A 21,598-nucleotide genomic window follows, 5' to 3' on the forward strand; every position below is an offset into this window, starting at 1 on the left:
CTGTTAAGGGCATAGCCCATATAGGGATCAAACCCACAACCCATGCTGAATCTTGAATAAAACTTGATAATGATGAAGATTATCTTTGTGAAATACGAAACCCTCTAGAGATGAATGAGGTTTCATCTAGATGTTCATTTTGTTAACTGTTGAGAGAAGATTGTATTTTGGAGGTTTTCACATTTTTACCTGCTTTTTCCCAGTGGACAGTATAAATATTTTGTTGCTTTAGAACTTTAAGCAATGTCGATTTGTTTTGAAGGTAGTTCTTTGCTACTAAGAAAAAAGCATTATAAGCATTTTTTTAGAGAATATTTTTTCCTATTTTTTGGTGTAGTGTCTGTCATTATATCAAAGAAATGTTTATGGAGTAGATAATTTAGTAAATGTTAATCTAATTTATTTTGAGTGAAGCTTATGTAATAAATACTACTTAGATTTATTGATCATGACTGATACTTTGAGTGCAGTAATCTGTTTAATGGATTTTTACTGAACTATTATCATACCACTGGTCAATATCTTATTCATAAGGAAGTTGGAGACAAGCATCTTCCAGCTGTTCAGAACTTGAATATTCTGAATTCTTACAGAATTCCATTCTATGAGTTGATGTACACTTGTTTATTTACAGTGCCTGTGAGTCTTTGTGCTGTAAAATAGTCCTAGAGAATTTTAAATGTATTGTATGGTTTGATATCCATAAATACAATTCCATTTAAGTAATCACAATTTTGATGTTCTTTATCAGGCATGCCTGTGCCTCTAGGTCTGACATTTCAGGGCATTTATCGAGGCACAGTGGTGCATGGCACTGTTTAGTCCCATACCAGATGGTTCCAGATCTTTGCTGCACCTCCCCTCAGTGTCCTGTAACTGTAGTTCCCCAACTTTACAGCACCACACATCTGCCTCTTCTCCCTCTCCTGCCCACACAGCAATGCTAAGCAATTGCTGCCCACACAGCAATGCTTCAGGCCTACTCATGCCAACATATTTGAAGTGTTCTTTGCCCTAGGAACCATTCCAAAAAGTAGTTCTGAATTGATAATGCTGCATGCATATAGCTGAATCCAGTAGTAAATTCCAGCATGAGATAACTGGAACATTTTGCCAAGAGAATGTGGATGCCCTGTTCCTTGAAATTTTTCAAGGCTAGGTTGAATGAGGCTCAGAGCAACCTGGTCTGGTGTAAGGTGTCCCTACCTATGGCAGGTGAGTTGGAACTAGATGATTTTTAAGATTCCTTCCAACACAAAAGATTCTATGATTTTATGTAGCCTCATTAGTGCCTGTAATCTTTAGTGGTATTAAATGGTCCTGGTCCATATGGCTTGAAATATATAAATATATATATATAAATATATAAATATATATAAATGCAATTCCATTTAAGGAATTGAAGTTGTGATGTTGTTTGTAAACACTTCTAATGTAAAAAGTTTCCAGTGCTTGACAGGATGATATTAGTAGACACTTGACCTCAGGTGGAGGCAAGTGTAGGCTAGCATTCTTACATATGACAACTGCCTCAAGAGCCATGTGTGATAGCTCCTGCTGTCTTTCTTTTCTTGTAATCTGAGACATTTGGAAAGATTTCCCCATATTGTCTAGTGGTAAAAAAAGAGGAAACAGATTTTTCCTTGATCATTTATATTTGCTCAAAGATAAAATTGAGGGAATTACAAAATATTGTTTCAGAAATAATTAATGTTCAGACCTTGTGAAATTCACTGACAGCTAACCCAAATAGAATTTGGCAAGCAATCCTCATGTGGCTTCACAGCTTGTTCACTGATGGATGTGTTTTTAATGAGTTCCTACCAAAGGAAAAGATTTCACTAGAGTAAATTGAAGATTAGAGTAAGGCCTGATGAAGGCTAGTTTGTCTTAAATAATTCAGCGGACACTTAAATTGATCAATTCCATATTCGGCTGATAGTTTCACCTGTATGTTCTCATTGAGGATAACTCAAAAGTGTATTAATTTTTTTTCACTGTTGTCTGGAAAATATACTATCACTGCTTCTGCAGAGGCATACTCTGTCTTTCATAATACTTGATGCTTGGACACAGCTATAGTGACATTTCAGTCTGTTTAAAATTCCGAAGTACTGAAGTGCATCTGGGCTGTGAGATATTTTGATTGTGTTAATTTCTATTTGCAAACCTTATCTTCTGTGTCTTCTAGATGTCATGTGTATGTGCTGCTCTGCCTTGTCAATGTTCTCTTTCAGTACTTCCAGCCTTTCCAGGAGTGTTGCCAAAAATTAACTGTGTATTATATGCCATCTGTGAGAGTTAAAAAGTCTTTATGACAAATTGCAGTCAAGTTACTATGCTGTTGCGAAGGAGAACATCCTTAACTCATGTAATATTGACGTATTTCAAACCTTGAACCTAAGTAAGGGCAGAGAGCAAGGCTCCAGAAATACCTTCTGAAAATGGCCATCATGAATGATCAGCACTGATCTATTTGAAGTTGTCATTGGATTTGCTTATATTACTTCCTTTCCATCAGTGAAAGATTGTGATTCCATATTATAGATGAGTGCTCCTGTAAATGCTTCAGTATAAGCAGATCTTACTCTCATCTCTGTTTAGTTCTGGTAAAACCATTTTGTGTAGTTAATCTAAAGAACAGTTTAAAAAATTGTCTTGCTGCCTGATACTAATTCAGATGGCTAAGTGGGTGCTTATTATTTGTTCTAGCCCACACACAGACTATCTCAGTTTTCTTCTTGGCAGATTTTGCTACAGCTTTAGAGCAGGAATGTTATTTCTCTGAAGGGTCCCCATCTTTTGCTTGCAGCCATTCACTTTGCACATTCTGTCAAGAGCCTGTCCTGGATCTGATTTGATGTTTTTCTTCACTACTAATGTAAGCAACCCTCTAATATTCATGTCATGCTTTACACATCATAAGGAAAACACTTCTGTGTTGAGTAAGGACCATGATCCTGCCATTTTGACTTAGCAAATTCAAGGATTTTTTGGAATTTAGACACCTAAATTGACTTAGGTATCCAAATGACTAGGTAGTGTAGGGCAGTTGTGCTAAAGAACTTTGAGACTGATCAATACTTATTAAATCCCTAGAGCCTGAAAGTAATGTGCAGTTATTTCACCTTTCCAGCTTCAGACATTAGAGATCAGTGGAGCTCCAAGTGCTGAGCTCCAAGAATTGAGGAACTTTCTCCAAGTCATACAACCTGTCTTCTCTAGCATTCACTTACGTGACATATCAGACTGTTTTTGCGACAGATTAACTGTGGTTCCAAATACATCAAATAACCGTATGGAAAAAGATTCCCCAGTCATTACTGAATTTGCTATTGATAGGGCTAGAGAAGTTCTACAGTGGAGTGTTTTTTCCTTAGCAGTACTGTCATGATCATTGACACATATCTTCCTTCTTAGGAAATTAACTGGGACACACCTTGTTGGGTCAATAGAGAAGGTGATACCAGATAGGGATGGTTGGAGGCCTGAACTTTTTTGTAATAGGTCTTGTCTTTCACAACAAAGACATTAAAATCAGCTGCTAGCTATGTAACATCAAATTCCACTTTTGTGTGGGAATTGTTATGATGGTTCAAGCTGATGGGAAGTGCTAAACTTGCTGTCATGATTTTGAGACATTCTCATCCAGAACTTGATCTTGTGTCTTCATTACCTCTGTTTTGGGATATTCTTTATAGTAGACTTTTCATTAGGAGGTGGATTCCTAGTAGTAGCCAGACAGAAAATGAGGCATTTATTTTAAAGTCAGATTTTTCGATCTGGAATACAGTTACATCTGATTTACTTTTACGTCTGATTTACTCCATCTGGATTGATACTAAAATATTTGATTTTAAATTACTCAATGACATCTGCCCTTGACTTCTGATGTTAATTTATTTATTTTTGCTACCTGTATGGATTAGAGGTTTTCCAGAGGATTTTTACCTATATTAAACTCTTGACTTGGTTTCCCACAAGGAAACTTTTTCTAGTCTAGTAGCATCTGCTCCATATGTGTCTTTTAATGAAAATAGCCTTTCAGACATCTGTTAGGCTGGCTAAAAATAGAAGAATTTGGGAAATTTGGACCCTCCCCTTTGTGAAAGATTCCTTTTTAGGAAAATGTCATTGTCTGGTTTCAACTTGGAGAATCAAAAGCTGTCTGCATTTCATACTGATCAAGATGTCAGTATATCTAATTGTGTTTTTTGGATAAGACAAATGAAAAAGACCACTTTCTTTTCACACAACTTACCTTCCTGTGAATTTCAGCATGAAGACTGTAAGCTCAGCTTATTTTGACAGCTGTGTTGTAGCTCCCATTGGCACTTCTGAGATATGCTCACTGACCTTGCTGGGCCATCTTTGTTGCACATAATGCAATCCAAAAGAGTACCAGGGATTTTCTGCGCTGCAAATCCGTGCACTGTCATGCACAAGACAAGTCGCCTATGTGTGACTAGGAGGTAATTGATAGGTGTTGTCCCTGTGTTGCCTACAATACACTGCCTTCTATTCTGCTCTGAATATCCTTTAGGAAAATGTTGGATTTGCAAGAAACTTAGTTAATAGTTCAAGCTGTTTATAATTCAGGCTGGAGAAGCATAGTAACAGGACATGCTCTCCATCACTGCTAATAGGTTGAAATGTCATTAGTTCAATTGTTTGCATGTATACACACATATATATATATATATATGTGTGTGTGTATGTATATATGTGTATATATGTACTCAATTCCTCTTAAGTAATTTTAATTTTGTGTTGGCAGTTCTTGACTTTATTATCATTTCCTTGGGGAAAAAGAATATGTCAAAGGTGAAGAAAGAGGTACTATTTCCACATATACATAAAAACATTTCAACAAAAATACTGATTTTTATTGCGAATTGACTTTCCATACTTGAAGTAGTGTTTGATCTTTCCAGAATCAAAAGATTCTGTAAATCTTTATTCACTGGAAATCATCTGCTGTTTTTCACTAAGATTTAGGCATGTTAGCTGTCCTTTTCAAATTGAGCAGGATGTTCTTTTATCGTCTTTAAATATGATAAAATATCTGTTAAGGTATCAGTCCTTTCCTATTTGATTTTTTCCTGCTTTTCAAGTGCCTGGGTTTAAAGATAAGATCAGAAATTCTCAATTTTTACCTCTGCATTCTTAGGAGTTCACTGATGCTGCAGAGGTGAAAGCCATACATTATCCACAGGGAATGGTGTTCCAGTTTGCTTTCTTTAGTCAGCTTGGCTGTAACTGTTATTTTACTTTTTGGATGAGGAAATTTTCAGGTGGTCTGACAGCCTCAGCACTGTTGCTCCTTTTAAAGAAGGTATGAAACTGAAGCACTTGGAGTGTTTTTTTCTATGAGCTTGTGACAGGAATGAAACCCCTTCATTGATCAAAATGCAGTGTCAGTGAAACTTCTGAGATGCTTTCCTTTACCTGACATCAACAGAAAAAGATAGTGAGAGTACACATATATCAGATTGCACATTCTTGTAGTTGCCTTGTGATTTATGCTGTATTTGAGAGAAAAACCTGTCTTTGCTGTTGGATGTGAGATCTCTGAGAGCTGCTACTGGGTAGCTCAACTCATAAGTCAGTTCCCATTTGGACTTGCTTGTAGTGAGACTCTTCTTGTGGGCTATTACACAAAAGGAGTAGACTTCATTACCTGTACACTGAGCTCTCTGACAGGTATAGGTTTCTAATTCAACTTCCTTCTTTTAGTTATTTGGCTTGTTCGTTTTCAGAATTCCATTATCAAGACTGATGTAAACTTACGTCCTTATATGATAAACTTATGATAAAAAAATACAGGGTGTTAAGATGGTCAGCATTGCAGCACTTAAATTCTTAGCACCTCTTGTGGTAGGGTGTTTGGGTTTTACATTTTGAATATAACTGTGAACTACATGTCACAAAAAAAGCCATATGTTACTTAGGAAACTCTTCTCAATTATTGACTTAGCAAACAGGTAAAGAAATAATACCAACAACATGTGTTGTGCATGGATTTCAGAGCATTTTCAACAACAACAATAATACTAGTAATAGCAGTAATATCAATCCCAGTGGCACTTCTTTTGTGTTTCTGGCATGTGTTCCTATTTCTAATTTTTAAGATTACATATTTCTACATTCAACTTTAAGAATTACATATTTACATACTGGACATCTGAATTTTTTGTAGTTAAGTGGTTCTGATGAAAACGTTGCACCTTTTATGCAGATGTGCATGCTCATGTTTGTGCAACACATCTTTGTGGTCAAAAGTGTGTGATTATTTCAGTTTCAATGATCTGCCTGTCTGAAAAGCCAAGAGTCAACAAATGATACATCTTCTGGTGATTCAGTAGTATCTGGAGTTCAATACCATTTAAAATCAATGAAAATTACACTGAATGTTTTTAGTTTCTATGGTTTAATATTAATGATCCTCTCTCTTGCACCCTGAGTAGGGTATTAAATGCTAAAAATATAGATAATTTCAATGGAATATTGTGAGGATTTTTTACTAGTTTAGTCTCAGTTTTTTTCTGGCTAACTTTAGGAAAAACTTAAAACTAAAAACATGTTCTCAAGATTCTGAGAAGTAGTAGTACATATACACATTTAGTAAGATAATTGAGTAAAAGGAGTTAATAGTGATTCTTCCTGATAGAACTTGGAGAATGAATTTATGACATTGCCTCTGTCCACTACCTTAACATTCTTTTATATAGTTATTCTTAAATTAGGTATAAAGTTGTTAGCGTATGGTGTTAATTTCATGTGGAATTTAGGTATTTCTGTTTCTATTTTGCTGTTTAAATTCAAGTGCCATTATACTTATTTATCCTTTCTTAAGTAAGAATTTTACCACACTTGTTGGATGCTATTTCATGTAGTATAAGAATAGAGTATCTGCCTACAGTTGGTACTGAGCTAATAATGTTCAAAGTGTACAATTTAAGTACACTTTAAGTGTTTTAAGTGTGCATTTTAAGTGTTTTACTTGATGACCAGGCTGGAGGCAGTCAGTCAACTGAAGTATAACAGTTGATTTTCAACCTAGTTTAATTTGAAAGACATCCTGATTATGTGCTCTGCTCTATGATGAAAAGCAAAGTACGGTCATTAGAAATGATTTCTTATTTTACATAAAGATTTTTTTACCTGAACTAAAATGCAAAATGGTGTGTTTACTTCAATGAGACATCATCATGTGGCTGCACAGCTATGCAGACAATTCTGAAATGGCCTAGTGACATAAAATGTTAACTCTACCTGATTTTATTTTCTTCTACTGTCACAGTAAAACCAGTAAAATAAATTGTAAATTCCATCCTCTTCTGCTTCTATATCAAACCCTTTGGCTGAAACAGCCTTCAGTTTCACTTTATACTGAAAATGGATGGAGTGTCACCATTATCCTTTACACTGGGTCTCTGGGGATAATCAGTGCCATATGACTTATGAATGCTGCACTGTCAGAGGAATTTTCACATTGGTAGAATAGATCTGTATTGAGAAATATTCTGTAAAACCCTTAAGGTATCACTGTGGTTTGGAGGGGAATATGTCCAATTTAAAGGCAAAAGTTTAAGGCCATTATATGAAGCTTGCTGCTTTGTAGAAGTGCCAATATTATTGCACTTGTTTCTTGCATTAAGAAGTACTGATAGCTGGAAACAATGTGTTCCTTATTAAGAAAAATAAAAAGTGAAAACTTAGTTTAAGATTCTGGGAATTGTAAAGAAATTATTGTCTTGAACCTTGCCTTGAGAATGAAGAAGACAAATATGAGGAAGGAGATCTTATGGAATTCATGAAATTGATGAAAAAACAGGGATAGAGAAAAATAAGATAAGCAGCTAATTTAATAATTTTTAGTGTTCCTTGTGCGGATGTAGTAAACAATGTGCAAAGTATGTCTGGAGTGAGAATTCAGGGACCTAGTATATAAGAAAGTCAAACTTTCTGTTGAAAATTCACAATCAGTAAGCCATGGAAAAAGGCAAATTTTTTTGTATATGATCTACAGAAGCTGTTTTCCTGGAAGCATTCAGCTGCACCTAATGAACTGTATTAGGTTAGTATACAGGAGTGTAGGGGGTATGAATATTGGTATGTATTAGTGTATGCTATATTAAGTGTTTCAAAGATTTTTTTCAAAACTGTTATTTTCCTGCAAGTTTATCATAGGCTCTTATTGACGTCAGCTTTCAAATATTTGCACCAGAAAATGAGATTCGTCTTGTTTTGGTACATCCGGAGTTATACAAAATTTGTGAACTACTTTCATTCCTTTGCAACTACTGGGTCATAAACTTGGATTAGTTTTATAGGATTTGGTATATGAGTTGACAGATGTGATATATGATGACACTTTATCTTTTATTGCTTACACATACTAGTTATTTGGAAAGGATGGGAGCAGTTCCTATTAACCATAAGATGGGATTTCAGTTGCTTACCCAAGTGTCTCTCATTCATTCATTCATTTGCTATCAGTTATAGCAGATATATTGCTTCTTCAAGCCTGTCACACCAATAAATCATTTCAGAGCGTATGCATTTGTACAGTGCCAAAGTGTACCATGAATTTTAAAGGAAATCTTCTATTTTTCTTTTCAATCAGATGAGCAACGTGAAGAGACTACGGCCACGGCTCAGTGCTATTCTTTTTAAGCTTCAGTTTGAGGAGCAGGTGAACAACATCAAACCCGACATCATGGCTGTCAGTGCTGCCTGTGAAGAGATAAAGAAGAGTAAAAGCTTTAGCAAGCTACTGGAACTAGTATTGTTAATGGGAAACTACATGAATGCAGGTTCTCGGAATGCACAGACCTTTGGATATAATCTCAGCTCGCTATGTAAAGTGAGTTTTAAAATGTCCATGTTGAGTATTACATTCACTTTTTTTTTGTTTTAGAATGTTGCATAAATACTCTGGCTTTGATGTTTTTCCAGCAGTTAATTATTTGCTTACTATTTATTTTCCTTATTATTGGCATTAGTTGATAGTTTCAACAGTACAGCTAATCCATGAATAGTCATCTTAGAACTGATTTGCATTTAATCACTTTTAAGTGAGTCTATTTTAAGGGAATAGTAGAAAACCCAAACTAAATAAGGTTATGTAAGGACCTGATGACAGTTTTGTAATTTTAATATGTCTGAGCACGTCTAAGATATCTATCACATCTTAGTTTGTTTTAATAGAGTTATGTTTTCCTTAGGACATGAATTTACTCCTTATGTGATTCTCTTATGTTGCTCAGTTTCATCAGTTTCTTGCTTCTTTTGATTTTTCTTAAATTTTCACTATTTCAACTTTTGTATAAGGTATATACAAGAATGTATCTATACTTTTCTGGGTGTTCATTTATAATTCATTCTAATGCTAATTACCTTTCCCATATTTAGTGTTATTTTTTTCCTGTGCTCTCTGGAGATTACTGAACAATCTTCAGAGTGCATATAGTTCTTACAGAGAATGAATTATTTGGAACTTTGTATTTTTTGTCTTTCTGTTTCTTTATCCTTTTGCACAAGAGAAAGCACAGTATGTTAACTTCTACATTCATGTAACTAATCACCCTTATTCTGCCAGATTTCAGAAGAATTCTTTCACTGAGTGTTGAATGTGATACCTGTTACACCTATGACATATTCATAAAGATTAAGTTATTTCCCTAGTCTAAAGTAAGCATTAAGCATGAGTCATCCACCTAGAGTTAATACATTGTAGATTAAGCGATTGAGTTAAAAATACAACTTGTTGAAGAGCATATTCAGAAGGAAGATACTAAAGGTACTTTATACAATTCAGTGCATTCACTTAAGTATGATTTTACAAGAATCTGTCCTAGGTCTGGTTATATCTCTGTTTTTTTAATGCATAAGACAAAAAATATATTTATGAAAAGAATGTGAAGGTAATTGATATAAGCACTTTGCAGAGCAGGATCAAAAGTCAGAATTTTTCTTGGAGAAATAATTTATTAAGATATAGAATATGAAGATTTTGAAGATAACCATGGAGTACTAGATATAGGAGAGGGAATCGATATATATAGATAATGAAGGTATGTAATGAATGATTGTATTAGTTCTTCTGCATCAGAGAGCAGCCATGAGTAATCTCAGAAGAGAGATACAATATTTATATGCTAATACTCCAGCATTCATTAATTGCTGATGTATTAAAATTATATGCATGTTTATAACACAGGTGCATATTTATAGCTAACTATTGGTACGTATCACAGTGTATTGCATGTACCACAGTGTCACATTGTAGAAAATTTTCATGGTGTTATTGAGACATCTTTCATCAAGGTTTTCCCAATAGAACAGAAGCAACATATTTTATAACATTGCATACAGTAAAGTTCCTAGAATATATTTTTGGGTTTTGATATATATGTGTTCTATTTCCTGTTTATTTGGAAAACTGTGTTATTAATACACTTTTCTGAAGGACAGCATGCATGATCTGGGAGAGTATATCTCAGCATTGTAGCATTTGATCTTTGGAAATAAACAGACTTTTTAGAGTTAATTATGAAAAATCAATACTGTGTTAAGGACTTGGTGCAGTGATATTCAGATGGACAAGTCGTTGTGTAATTGTGACAGCCCTTTTTTACTCCTGTTTACTTTGTGCCTACACGCCTGTATACTTTTCCTGCTAAATTTTTTTATGCAGAAATAGTTCTTAAGTAGTGAATAAACACTTTCATATGTGATGTCATTTTCTACCTATAAAAATGCCTTTGATTTAAAAGATCTCTTTTGAAAGACTACAACAGAAGTGTTTGTCAGTTGTCAATTGTTAGTGTTTTTATACAAGTAGATGCATGTTTTAAAGTGGCCATGCTTGAAAATAATTTTGTATGTATAAAGAATCCAGATAGAAAGCTTTACACTTAAGAATTCTTTAAGTCAGCGTTCTTAAACAATAAGACCTATGAACTCTTATTTACTGTAGTGAGAATTGATAACAGAAACTTGTGCATGTTGAGGTTGTGTAGCTTCCACTACATAACTATATTTAGGCTAGAGTTGATTTCATACATTAAAAGGAAATCATGTAATCAGTGGATATGTGCATTATGTATAGTTAGATTTTGCTGATTTAACTTCAATTTTTCTTTTTTGCACTTTCATGTGCTTATTCACAGTTTTGTAAATATCCCTATATTGTTGAAATAATTGCATTTTTAAAAGAAATATGTGTACTGTTTTTGAATACTGAACACAAAACTTGCATGAAATTAAAAAAATACTTAGTGCAACCTTTCTAGGAATTTTTAGCAAGGGGGGGAAATGAAATAGCTCATTTCTGTCTTTTAAAAAAATGTACTACTCTAATAGTTTGCACTTTCCTTTCTCAGATTAATAATTACTAATATATATCAATTATTAGAATGGCCAGAACTAAAATTTTTCTCAGTGTTTTTACATTTCTTTTTTTCCCCTTGCCCAGCTGAAGGACACAAAGTCGGCGGACCAGAAAACAACGTTGCTTCATTTTCTTGTAGAAGTTTGTGAAGAAAGGTATCAGGATGTCCTGAATTTTGTTGAGGATTTTCAGCATTTGGATAAAGCTAGTAAAGGTTTGTGTAACTAACTAAAAGTTTTGATTTTGACACATTACAGTGTCTTGTGTATAAGATGATGCTTATTTTTTACTAACAATATTTAAAAATAGGTATTAATAGTCAGTATCACAGATCAGTAATTTAAGCTGCTGCAAATGGTCTTGAAGATACTTATTGTTTGGTCCTCTAATATTTACTACAGGACTTCCCATTACAGTTCCTCTAACATATTTTCTAGAACCATTTTCCATACCGGATTTCTTTTAAAAGTTATTTTCTGTTACCAGATCTTAATTCCAATCTTCCATCTTTTATACAGTAAGTGTATCACTCACTGTCTTCTAATTCAAACATGTAGAAAGGCTGTCATGACATCACTTTATTTTATTTTACTTTTTTCAAAACACGGAACAGTTTTGTCTTCCCTACATGTATATTTTACATATATCCAGCAGAGTTTTTTGAAATGTATTTCTTAATTAAAAGTGCCTTTTCCACATTTTATCAGTTTTAAGTAATTTAAACAGACAAAGCATAGAGGTAGAAATTGATGGTACCTTACCATTGTCCTTCTCGAGCAGGAAAAAAATGATTGGATGGGCTCAGTTAAAAATATTTTAATTTATGTCAGTCTGGAAAATATCACAGTTTATATATATAATGCTTTGTAGAGTGTCACTCTTATACCTCAGTCAGTCTCCTGCCACAAATTACAACTCTGCAAAACCTGCCTCTGATAGAGGACTTGAGATAGTGGTCACTTACCTAGAGTTCACTTTCTGCATCTTAAAATTTACAGTTTTACTTGGTGTATTATAACCCTTGGAAAGTTAAATTATTTTTAATTAGTTGTCAAATGCTTCAGCCCTTCACCTAACTTTATACTGGTAATAGAAACAGTTTCTGCTTTATATTAATTGGGTGTGTTTGGCATTATTTTCTTTGTTAATTGGTAACTGATTTTTTTCATCATTAATATGTTATTGTATGTATTGTGCTTGAGTTTATTTTTATCCTTAATAGAAGGCAGTATTTTTAGTGTAGACAGTTGTCTTATTTGGCACTGCTGACTGTTTTCTGGAAAAATTCTGAGATCTAGATCACTGACCATTCAGAGAGTAGCCAGTAAAATTATCAGTTAGTCCAGGCCTTTTGTTCTGTTCTAGGCATCTGGTAATGACTAGTTGAGTCTTTGATCTCACTCAGTATGATGGAAATCAATGATCATGTTTTCAAGTTTATATATTGAATTTACTGCATTGTATTCTGAGATGCATTTGCATTTCAGTTTTACTGCATGAAAAAGACAAAGGCGTAGGATGTCGTTAACAGATTAGGGTATCAATGTGATATATCAGTATATCAAGTGTAAAAAACAATATTCAGTATTGTTTATACTTGTTTCTCTACCTGCAAAACTCCATTCTGTTTTTGAAAGACTTCTGCTGCACAGGAATTTTGGAAAACCCAGCAGATCACAGAAACTGTAACTCATGGAGTTTTTTTTAAACTTTTAGTACTTCTGCAAAAGTACATTTTTATGAAGCAAGTTGATTTAGTATGCACCAACTTTTGTACAGTAAATTTTTAATGAAGTGGCTATTTTTGCTTGAGCTTAGCAGAAGGTCAGTTATAAAGTCTGTGAATCTGTTCAGTCACATCCACTGTAATGGTCTCATGTATTACTGATATGCTGATGAAATCTAACAAGCTGACCAAGAGAGCTGGAAAATCATGGCAGATATTACAGCAAATATTACAAGCCATCACTATGGCTACTAGGAACATTGATAGAGGGGAAATAATCAAAAATCTTTATATAGTCAAATATGTGTATTCCAGAAAAAAAAAAATTGTTGTGGTAGAACAGAACTTTGCTACTGAGGGCTTAGAGGATTTTCTCCATTCTAAGATATTGTAATTTAGGGGTTTAGTAGAAATAAGCCATCCAGATTTGCATTTCTGGGAGGCAATTTACACTTCTAGTAAATCTGGTAAACCACTGGATGCAAATGTTACATCTAAGCGTTACAGGCCACTGATAGCACAGAAGGGAGGAAGTCAGCCTTGGTATTTCCTGTTATCCAATAGAAAAGTTCTATTCACACATATGCTGCTTTTATCTGCAAAGTTATTGGGTGAAGAGACAACATTACTCTTTCCTGCTTTTCTGTCATATTAATATATTGTTCAATATTTCCCTGAATCAGAGATAGTATTTTGTACCAGTACTTGTTTTTAAATTCTAGCTTTTGTCCTGGCAAAGGTTAGGGCCTTGTACAGGTGGTGGAATTAAATTTCCTTCATGGTTTTACTGAACTTTGTTTTCTGAAGCAATTTTTAAAAATACTTTCCAAGAATAAATCAATGAAGTTAGATAAGAATATTCTATTCTCCTATGCCTTTGTTGCAAGCTGTTTTTTATTGAGCTGGTTTTATCACCTGTCTGCATATTCATGGCTTCAGATACAATAATTTCACATTCTTTATCTGGCATAAAAGTATTATTTGCAGGTGTTCTTTAAATTATAAATCAAAATCAATGTGGTAGAAAGATGTGTAAATTCAATTTAAGCAATATTAACAGAAAACTTGAAGTAGAACCTATGCATTTATATATAAAAGTAGAACTCTATTGTTAGTTTTGGCTTGATCATCTTCAAGTAATTGTTGATTCTTCTACAGGTTTCTCAAAACAAGTTTCTTAAAGGATGCTTTTTTTTAGAATTCTTCCTTGACATGACTGTTGTACCAACCAGCCTATTTGTAGCATGCCTTGGATATTTTCTGTTTTATACTTGCTCATTCTTGAAACTTCTCTTTCAAATATTTCTTATTCAAAATGGTGAACATTAGAACATCACAATGTTTAGCAACCATTCATTTTCTTTTTATACTTTCCAGAAGAAACATTCATGCTTCTTTAATTTCATTAAACATTGTCCAGTGATCATACAGTGAACTGTTAAAATAGCTTGTAAGACTTCAAGAGCAGTGTCAAGTGACTACACCAAGTTAATGGTGAAGCGAATGTATTTTATTGTGTTTTATAAATTATTGAATATTCATAGTATGTAAATTAATTGTTGCAGGAAAAATATTTTTAAAAATCTGATTTTGAGAGGCAAACAGGGATGTATGACCTGTGCAACTGAAGTTTGCTTCAGGGTATTTAAGGTATTTAATTTGTGGTTTTAGTTTCTTTCCATTGTATGTTAAAGTTTTGGTTTTTACTTTTGTAATATTAGAAGTAGATTTAATTCACTGTTACAGTACATGAATTAAAGATACCTTTTTACTTTGAAGTGTAACAAATCCGTTTTCCAAGTGCTCTTAGATCAGCAGGAGGAACTTTCATTGCAGCTAATGAGCTTACAGATATGACAGTTCCTGAAGATTTATATAATTAAAGCTGTCCTTTCTTTTAAACATAATGACTTCCCTGATTTTCTGTTAGTATTCCAGACAAGAAATATTTTGGTAATTCTGTACAATTTACTAATTTCTTTTTTTTTTTATGGTATTATAAAGCTTTATATTGCATTTATGCAGGCTGCTGTTTTACTTGATTGACTTTAATTTACACAGGCCTTACAGGTGTGATAGAGGAGTCTTTCATATTGTACTAACTATAAAGCTGCAGATTTTTCTTTATCTAAAAGACATTAACTCATCACAGCTTTACAAGTAACATATCCATTTTCTCCATTTTGAAACTTAATGTAGTTTCTTTCTAGATAATTAATTTCACTTCAAAATTAAAAAAAATAGGAACCAAATTCAAAATGTGAAGTTCAAACTATATTAATGAAAAAATAGCCCCACCTATAAAACATAAGGACGTTAGGGCAGCATGAGAGAAAAATAGTAATATATATGTCATAAGAATTCTATATGTCATAAGGAAAGGGTGTTTTTCTTATTAGAGAAAAGGTAACAACAATTTTCTCAGTACTATTAAATAATATATTTATGCTATGCATTGCTTCAGAGGCTCTTGTTTTCAGTCCATCAGGGTTCTATACTCTGTAGGGGAAAAATGTGGGTATCTGCTGAAATACAAAAAATATCAAATGGTTTACACAGAAATCAATTGCAAGAGGAACCTTAAAATGGTGGAAAAGGCAATTAAAAAAACTGAATGCATTATGTGGATGTGCAGACCCTCGAAGTTGAGAAAGCTTAATTTTAATGAGTAGGAAGGTGCTGAAATTGCATTTAGATGTACATGTGGACTTGTGTATCTTGCTACCTATATACCTCAAGGAATTAGATCTTAGAGTGACAATATTGGGTAGAAAACTGATAAATGTGGCTACTTTAAGACTTTTATTTTTAACCCTACTAGACTGATCTTTATTGCCATTCCATGCTAATAGTTCATTTGGAATCATTATTAATCATTAATCTCACCGCATATTCAAAACAGTTAGTTATTAACAGTCATACCCTAAATTATTTGCAAGTATACGACATGCTGTAGTCAGCTCAGCACTTTGTTGTCCCCAAGGAAGCAGGTGGTGAGGCTCAAGAACTCTTCAGCAAGGGAAGCTGCAACTAATGCAAGGGTCTTCTTTCTGCTCCCTCCTCTGAATTTAATTTCTTTTTTTATAAGATGGTTTTGTCTCTTGATAGATCCTGGTCCACCACTGTACCACATCACTGTGTTCTGTGCAGCAGTAGGGGACCTTGATCTCTGTGTTCAGGGCTGGTGCCATATCCTGTTGCTTGGCCATTTTTTCCTGCTTGCTTTAGCAGCTGCTTCTTTCTTTCAGTAGCAGCTCAGGGGTGAATAACTGACAATCAGTGAATTGTCAGTCAGGTGTTTCTGTTTTCATCTGTTTCCCATATTAACAATTTCTGAGCTTACACTATACATTAAAAAAAGAGATGTGGTGTCAGACTGCATTTCTCCCAGGAGGCTCTTGAAGTTTATAACAAGTCCAGCAGGTCAGGGTTCTTGTGGGGGGTAGTATAGGGCATAGTTGCTGTAAGATCGGAGGCCTAATAGTACTGGTGAACTGGGTACAAAAATGCTCCCACATTGTTTACCAGTTACACTACATTAGTGTGCTCATATGTGAATTCAAAATAGGAGACAAAAATCCTTTCTAGGTGCCTTTTTTCATGTGTGAAACTAACTTCTGCTCTGGCTACAGAAGGGAAAGTCTGAGTGCTAAAAAGCCAGTGGCATTGTCAGAGCTTTGGGGAAAAAAAGATCTCAAAAGGAATATTGTATGCACCTTAGGCACACACACACAAAGAAGAAAGGGGAGAGAAAAGGGAACAAAGACAGAAAATGGATGTAGAGACGAGGAAAATCATTAATTTGGGAGAAAAAAAACTCATAATTTTTATATTTTCAGTGCTGTGTGACACTGAGTCTATCCAAATAGATCTTATGCTAGTGTTAATGGATATTTCCAACCTTTACTGGTGCTTACAGAAGAAGTCAATACTTTTCCTCTGTAATATTTCTTTGTTAGTGCTCTAAATCCACCTGAAACTATGGATGAGGTTTTTCTTGTTGGTTATGGGGCTTTTTTGGCTGTATTTTGTCATTTCACCTTACTTTTAAATGCTGCATTTATAATATGATGACAATTTTAAAGAATTATTCAGTAAACTCAATCAGTCCAGTGTAATTTTCACATGGCAAAACCAATAGTATATTTCTAGAATATTTTTAATAATATGGCATAATTTTTTGTATCAGGCTAGAGGTCAGTTTGTCACTGTCACTCTCTCAGAATAAAGGGGCCATAATAACACAAGGGAGGAAAAATACCTGTAGATGAGAGGATGAAATCAAGATTAGGAGATGGCAACATCCAAGCAAATTGTCATAGAATGTGGGCATATAAAATGCCTGAAATATCGACTGATGCAAAAAGTAGCAAAAGGTTTGCAGCAATAAAAATGGGACAACTTGCAGGTATTGCTTCACTTTGGAGAATTATTTTTGTATTTAAGATAAAACAGGTATAGTTTCAAATCTAGTTAAATATTGCTTTATTTTTAGGCAAGAATAATGATCTGGGGATGGGAGAGATAGGAGTGAAAATTCTCCATAGAAATTTTTTGAAAGAAGAAAATTCAGAGTACTGTATTCTCATACTGTAAATACCAGTTTCACATTCTGCATCCTGAGATAATTGAGATAAAACTAGAAGTTTAATAAATACATTTTTATCAAACTTTCCTGTGGCTATATTAATGTTGTGCTACTGTAGAATATTTAAGAAACCTAAAAAATTATTTGAGCAATTTCATGTCTCTATATCTGACTTTATCAACATAAAGATTTATAAAGGAAAGAATTATCCAACACAGGGAGAGGTTAATGAGAGTAACATAAAATAAAAATGAATTTATTGATAGCTTTGGTTATCAATTTTTAATTTTTTTTTCAATCCCATAAAATCTATATTGACTTCAGTAAAGCACTTGATATTATGTGCAATAAGACAATATTCAATAAATATTGAATAAAAAGTAGAAGAATATTTGAATAAAAAGTAGAAGAAACAAAATACTGTCTTAAAAGGAACATGGTAAAAAAAAAAATTGTGGTATTGCACCAATGAGCATGTCTGACACAGGGTTAGATAGTTCACCAGATGAGAGAGGTATTGAGTTGTCATCACTGGGTGATCCTGACAAAGCAGAATAAAAGAAATGAAAATCAATAACATGAATTACGAGATCATGCATCTTGATACTGTAATAAGGGCTTTGGTCAAGAAAAAAAAGATATTTTGTTGTAAATTAATCAGACAAGGTATTCTCAGAATAACTGGAGAAATTGTAATGCAAAAATTAAAGGGCTGGTGAGTCATCACCTGAAACACTGTGCAGAAATATTTCAAAACAGAAGCGGTGAAGAGGCTTCCGGAATAATAGTGATATTAGAAAAACCAGATTCAGAAGCCCTAAGAACGAAGTTGTTTTAACAATAAAAAACAGATGATGGGAAATCTAATTATTTCTTATAAAGATAGCAGGAGGCATTCTGGAAGAGGGCTGTGAGAGCTTAGGGGGTATGAGCAGGTGTAAGTAGGAGATTGTTTAGGCACACATTCATTGTATTCAGCAAACAGCCTTGCTTTGTGGGCTTACTGACATTCAGAACCTCAGGGTTTGACTTTGTTTTTTAACTAGCTTATGAGTTGTGTACTACAGTTTGGCTTGGGTTTATTTCTGAATTCCTCTAGGATTAGGGGTTAAAGTTAAGGAGATTTTTTTTTTCATTTTCTGCCATTCTTCTATGTCCCTTCAGATTTTATATCATGTCTTTCAGAGGCACACAAGAAAAGGTTGGCAATTATTTTATATGATGTTTTTTTGGAAGAGCTGGTTATAGTACAAGGTTTGATTTTTTTACAAATCTGTTTTCACTAAATTGAAAGCTGCAAAGACAGTAGAACCAAACTTAATAGCAGTGTATTGTGAACTAGCCTTTATTTGAGGCTACTGTCAGAAATATAGTCTTAAAGGAAAATATATCTAATAGTAATACACTGCTGAAATCAAAGGCATGCTGAAATCTTAAGTTCAAGAACAACCTAAGATCATGACAGTGGGAAAAAAAAAAAACCTCTTCAGGACAAAATAGAGATGAAGATTCTTGATCAAATAGTTAAATGTTCAATGTTAAAAAAACTGAAGTGCTGAGTGATAAACTGGCTTTGCTGAAAGCAAGAGCTTGAAAATCTCTGAATAACCTGTTAATCAGCTCTAGACTCATAGTTATTTTGTTGGGTTTCTCATCTGGGTAAAAGAGTGTAGCTGTTAGCTGCTGTCTGAAATTGGTGTAGAGGATTTTTTTTGGTGGGTTGGGCTTTTGTATTGTTTTTAAATCAGTGTTCCTTGCCAGCTCTCATAATTTTGGCATTACGTACTATATGTACAATATGGATATGTCACATTAATTTATACTATGAACTCTATGCAAGACAAACAGTCTTGTGAAGAGTTCAGTCAATAGACTGCACATAAGTTGTTGTATTCTGTATTTCTTAGCATCAGTGACATAAAATGGTGTGTGCCTGACCCTCAGATGCTTCTCACACCAGCAGATGTATGATTTTCTATTAAAATCAGGTTTGTTTCTGGGGCCAGTGAAGACTGAAACATGTCTTTGTCAACATTGTCAGCTTCTAATTTTAGCTATGCTCCCCAAACAAAGCGTTTTTTTAACTACTGAATCCAACTGACCTAACTGGTGATGATTTTGGCTTACCAATTGAGTCAAAATGTGCAAGTCTAACATGCAGTTGAGAAAGTAGTTTTTGAGTAACCAGAGGCATTTAAAAATGATGTTTACAAAGCAATTTTTCACATTGCCATGGATCATTTTATAGTTGTGTTAACCTTTCTGCCATTAATGGGATTATAGTTGCTATTGAGCATTTTACTGTAGTCATTTGAGGACTCTGTCAGGCTTGTATCAAGGGAGGATGTGTTTATTCTATGTATTTCATGTTTTTTCTCACATAACTATTTGGTGGATGAAATTAGGGATATACTACAGATTGTATGGTAAAATGAAGGTAACTATACCTTTACAGATATTTACAGTATATTGTGAATGAAATAAATAATTAAAAAGAAAAAAAAGTTGTTAGACTAGAATTCACAGTCTGTTCTTACCTCTTTATATATTGCTCCTGTCAAACTTAAATAAATGTTGACTTCATAAATAATCGAAAATAAGTTTTAACCGATGGCTATAATACAGATCTAAGAAAGAATACATTCTAAGTATCCTAAAATTACTCTGGTGATCTTGATATTTCAATCAACTATTTACAGATCAAGCATTCAACTCTACATGCATTGCTTCAAATGGATGAATGTTGTATCTTGCTTTTCCTGGCAAAGAAAATTTTTGCTTTTTTTTCATCCTTCTATAAATCCCTGATGTTTTAGCTCTGCTCTTTTCTTTTTCCTAAGTCCCTGTGCTGCTCTGTTGTACCCTCTCAAATGCTTGGCTAGCACTTTTGCTCCAACAAATTCTGTTGGTTTTTTTTTACCATACATAGTGCTTTTAAACTAGAGAACTAAGGTTTGGGTTTTATGCATAGATGTTTAATAGCCCAATTTTTTGTGTTTGGGAATCTTATTTTCTTTGTGATCGTTCATGAAAATGTTTGTATTTTCTGTTTTAACAGAATGAGATGGAGATAAGCTTTATGGTTCTTAGAATATCTTGAAAACTTGTCCTTTGGTTAATCAGAAGAGAAAGACTGGCATATGTACATCTCAGATTCACTAAAACAGAGCGTTAATTGCAATGCAAAACCTTGGGCATAAAAACATGTAAATATGTAAATACAACATTCAAACAGCATGCATCTAGTGAGAATAGGGCAGCTGCATAAGAGAGAGCTGAACATTATAGAGTGACGTCCTCATTTTGCATAGTAATTTGTTCAGTGTGCTTTTATTGCAGAATTAACAATGTAGCATGCTGACTTGGGTAAGGTTTTAACTCTTGCATTTTGGAAACAATGATTTTTGTTTCGTGTTTTAACAGAATGAATGTTCTGTATTTTAGTCTCAGCAGAAAACCTGGAGAAGAGCCTCAAGCATATGGAGAGGCAACTTCAACAGCTTGAGAAGGATTTGCAGACTTTTCCAGTTCCTGAAGATAAGCACGATAAGTTTGTAGCAAAAATGTCAATATCCTTTGAGACACTCTTAAAAAACAAAACAAATCAAAAATCCCTTAGTGATTACTAAGTAATTTAAGTAATTTAATCCCAAAGAAATTTTAAATTTCTTTGCATAACTTCTGTCTAGTTTGTAGCATGTATTTTTGAAAAATCTGACTTGTTTTTCCTCTCAAAAATGAAATACATGTACAGTCCAATTAAAGGATTACTCCAAAGTGGAATGAATGAGGAAAAAATGCTTGCTGTTGGCTTTTATAATGTATAGGAGTTTCTTAACTTAGTAAAGAGAAGTTATAATAGGAATGTTAAGCACTGTGGGTGTTA

General features: G+C 33.8%; 1 protein-coding gene across 2 annotated transcripts in view; it reads left to right on the forward strand.

Moving 5' to 3' along the window:
* Window positions 1-21,598, forward strand: part of DIAPH3 (diaphanous related formin 3) — a 200,363-nt gene that overhangs the window by 94,411 nt on the left and 84,354 nt on the right. For both annotated transcript variants that reach the window (XM_031504802.2, XM_077781371.1), the window contains 3 exons: window positions 8,630-8,869; window positions 11,483-11,612; window positions 21,157-21,281. In XM_031504802.2, coding sequence (XP_031360662.2) covers window positions 8,630-8,869; window positions 11,483-11,612; window positions 21,157-21,281 — 495 coding nt within the window. The remainder of the gene's footprint in view (window positions 1-8,629; window positions 8,870-11,482; window positions 11,613-21,156; window positions 21,282-21,598) is intronic.

Source organism: Lonchura striata, chromosome 2 (assembly GCF_046129695.1).
Source record: "Lonchura striata isolate bLonStr1 chromosome 2, bLonStr1.mat, whole genome shotgun sequence".
Taxonomy (NCBI): Eukaryota; Metazoa; Chordata; class Aves; order Passeriformes; family Estrildidae; genus Lonchura; species Lonchura striata.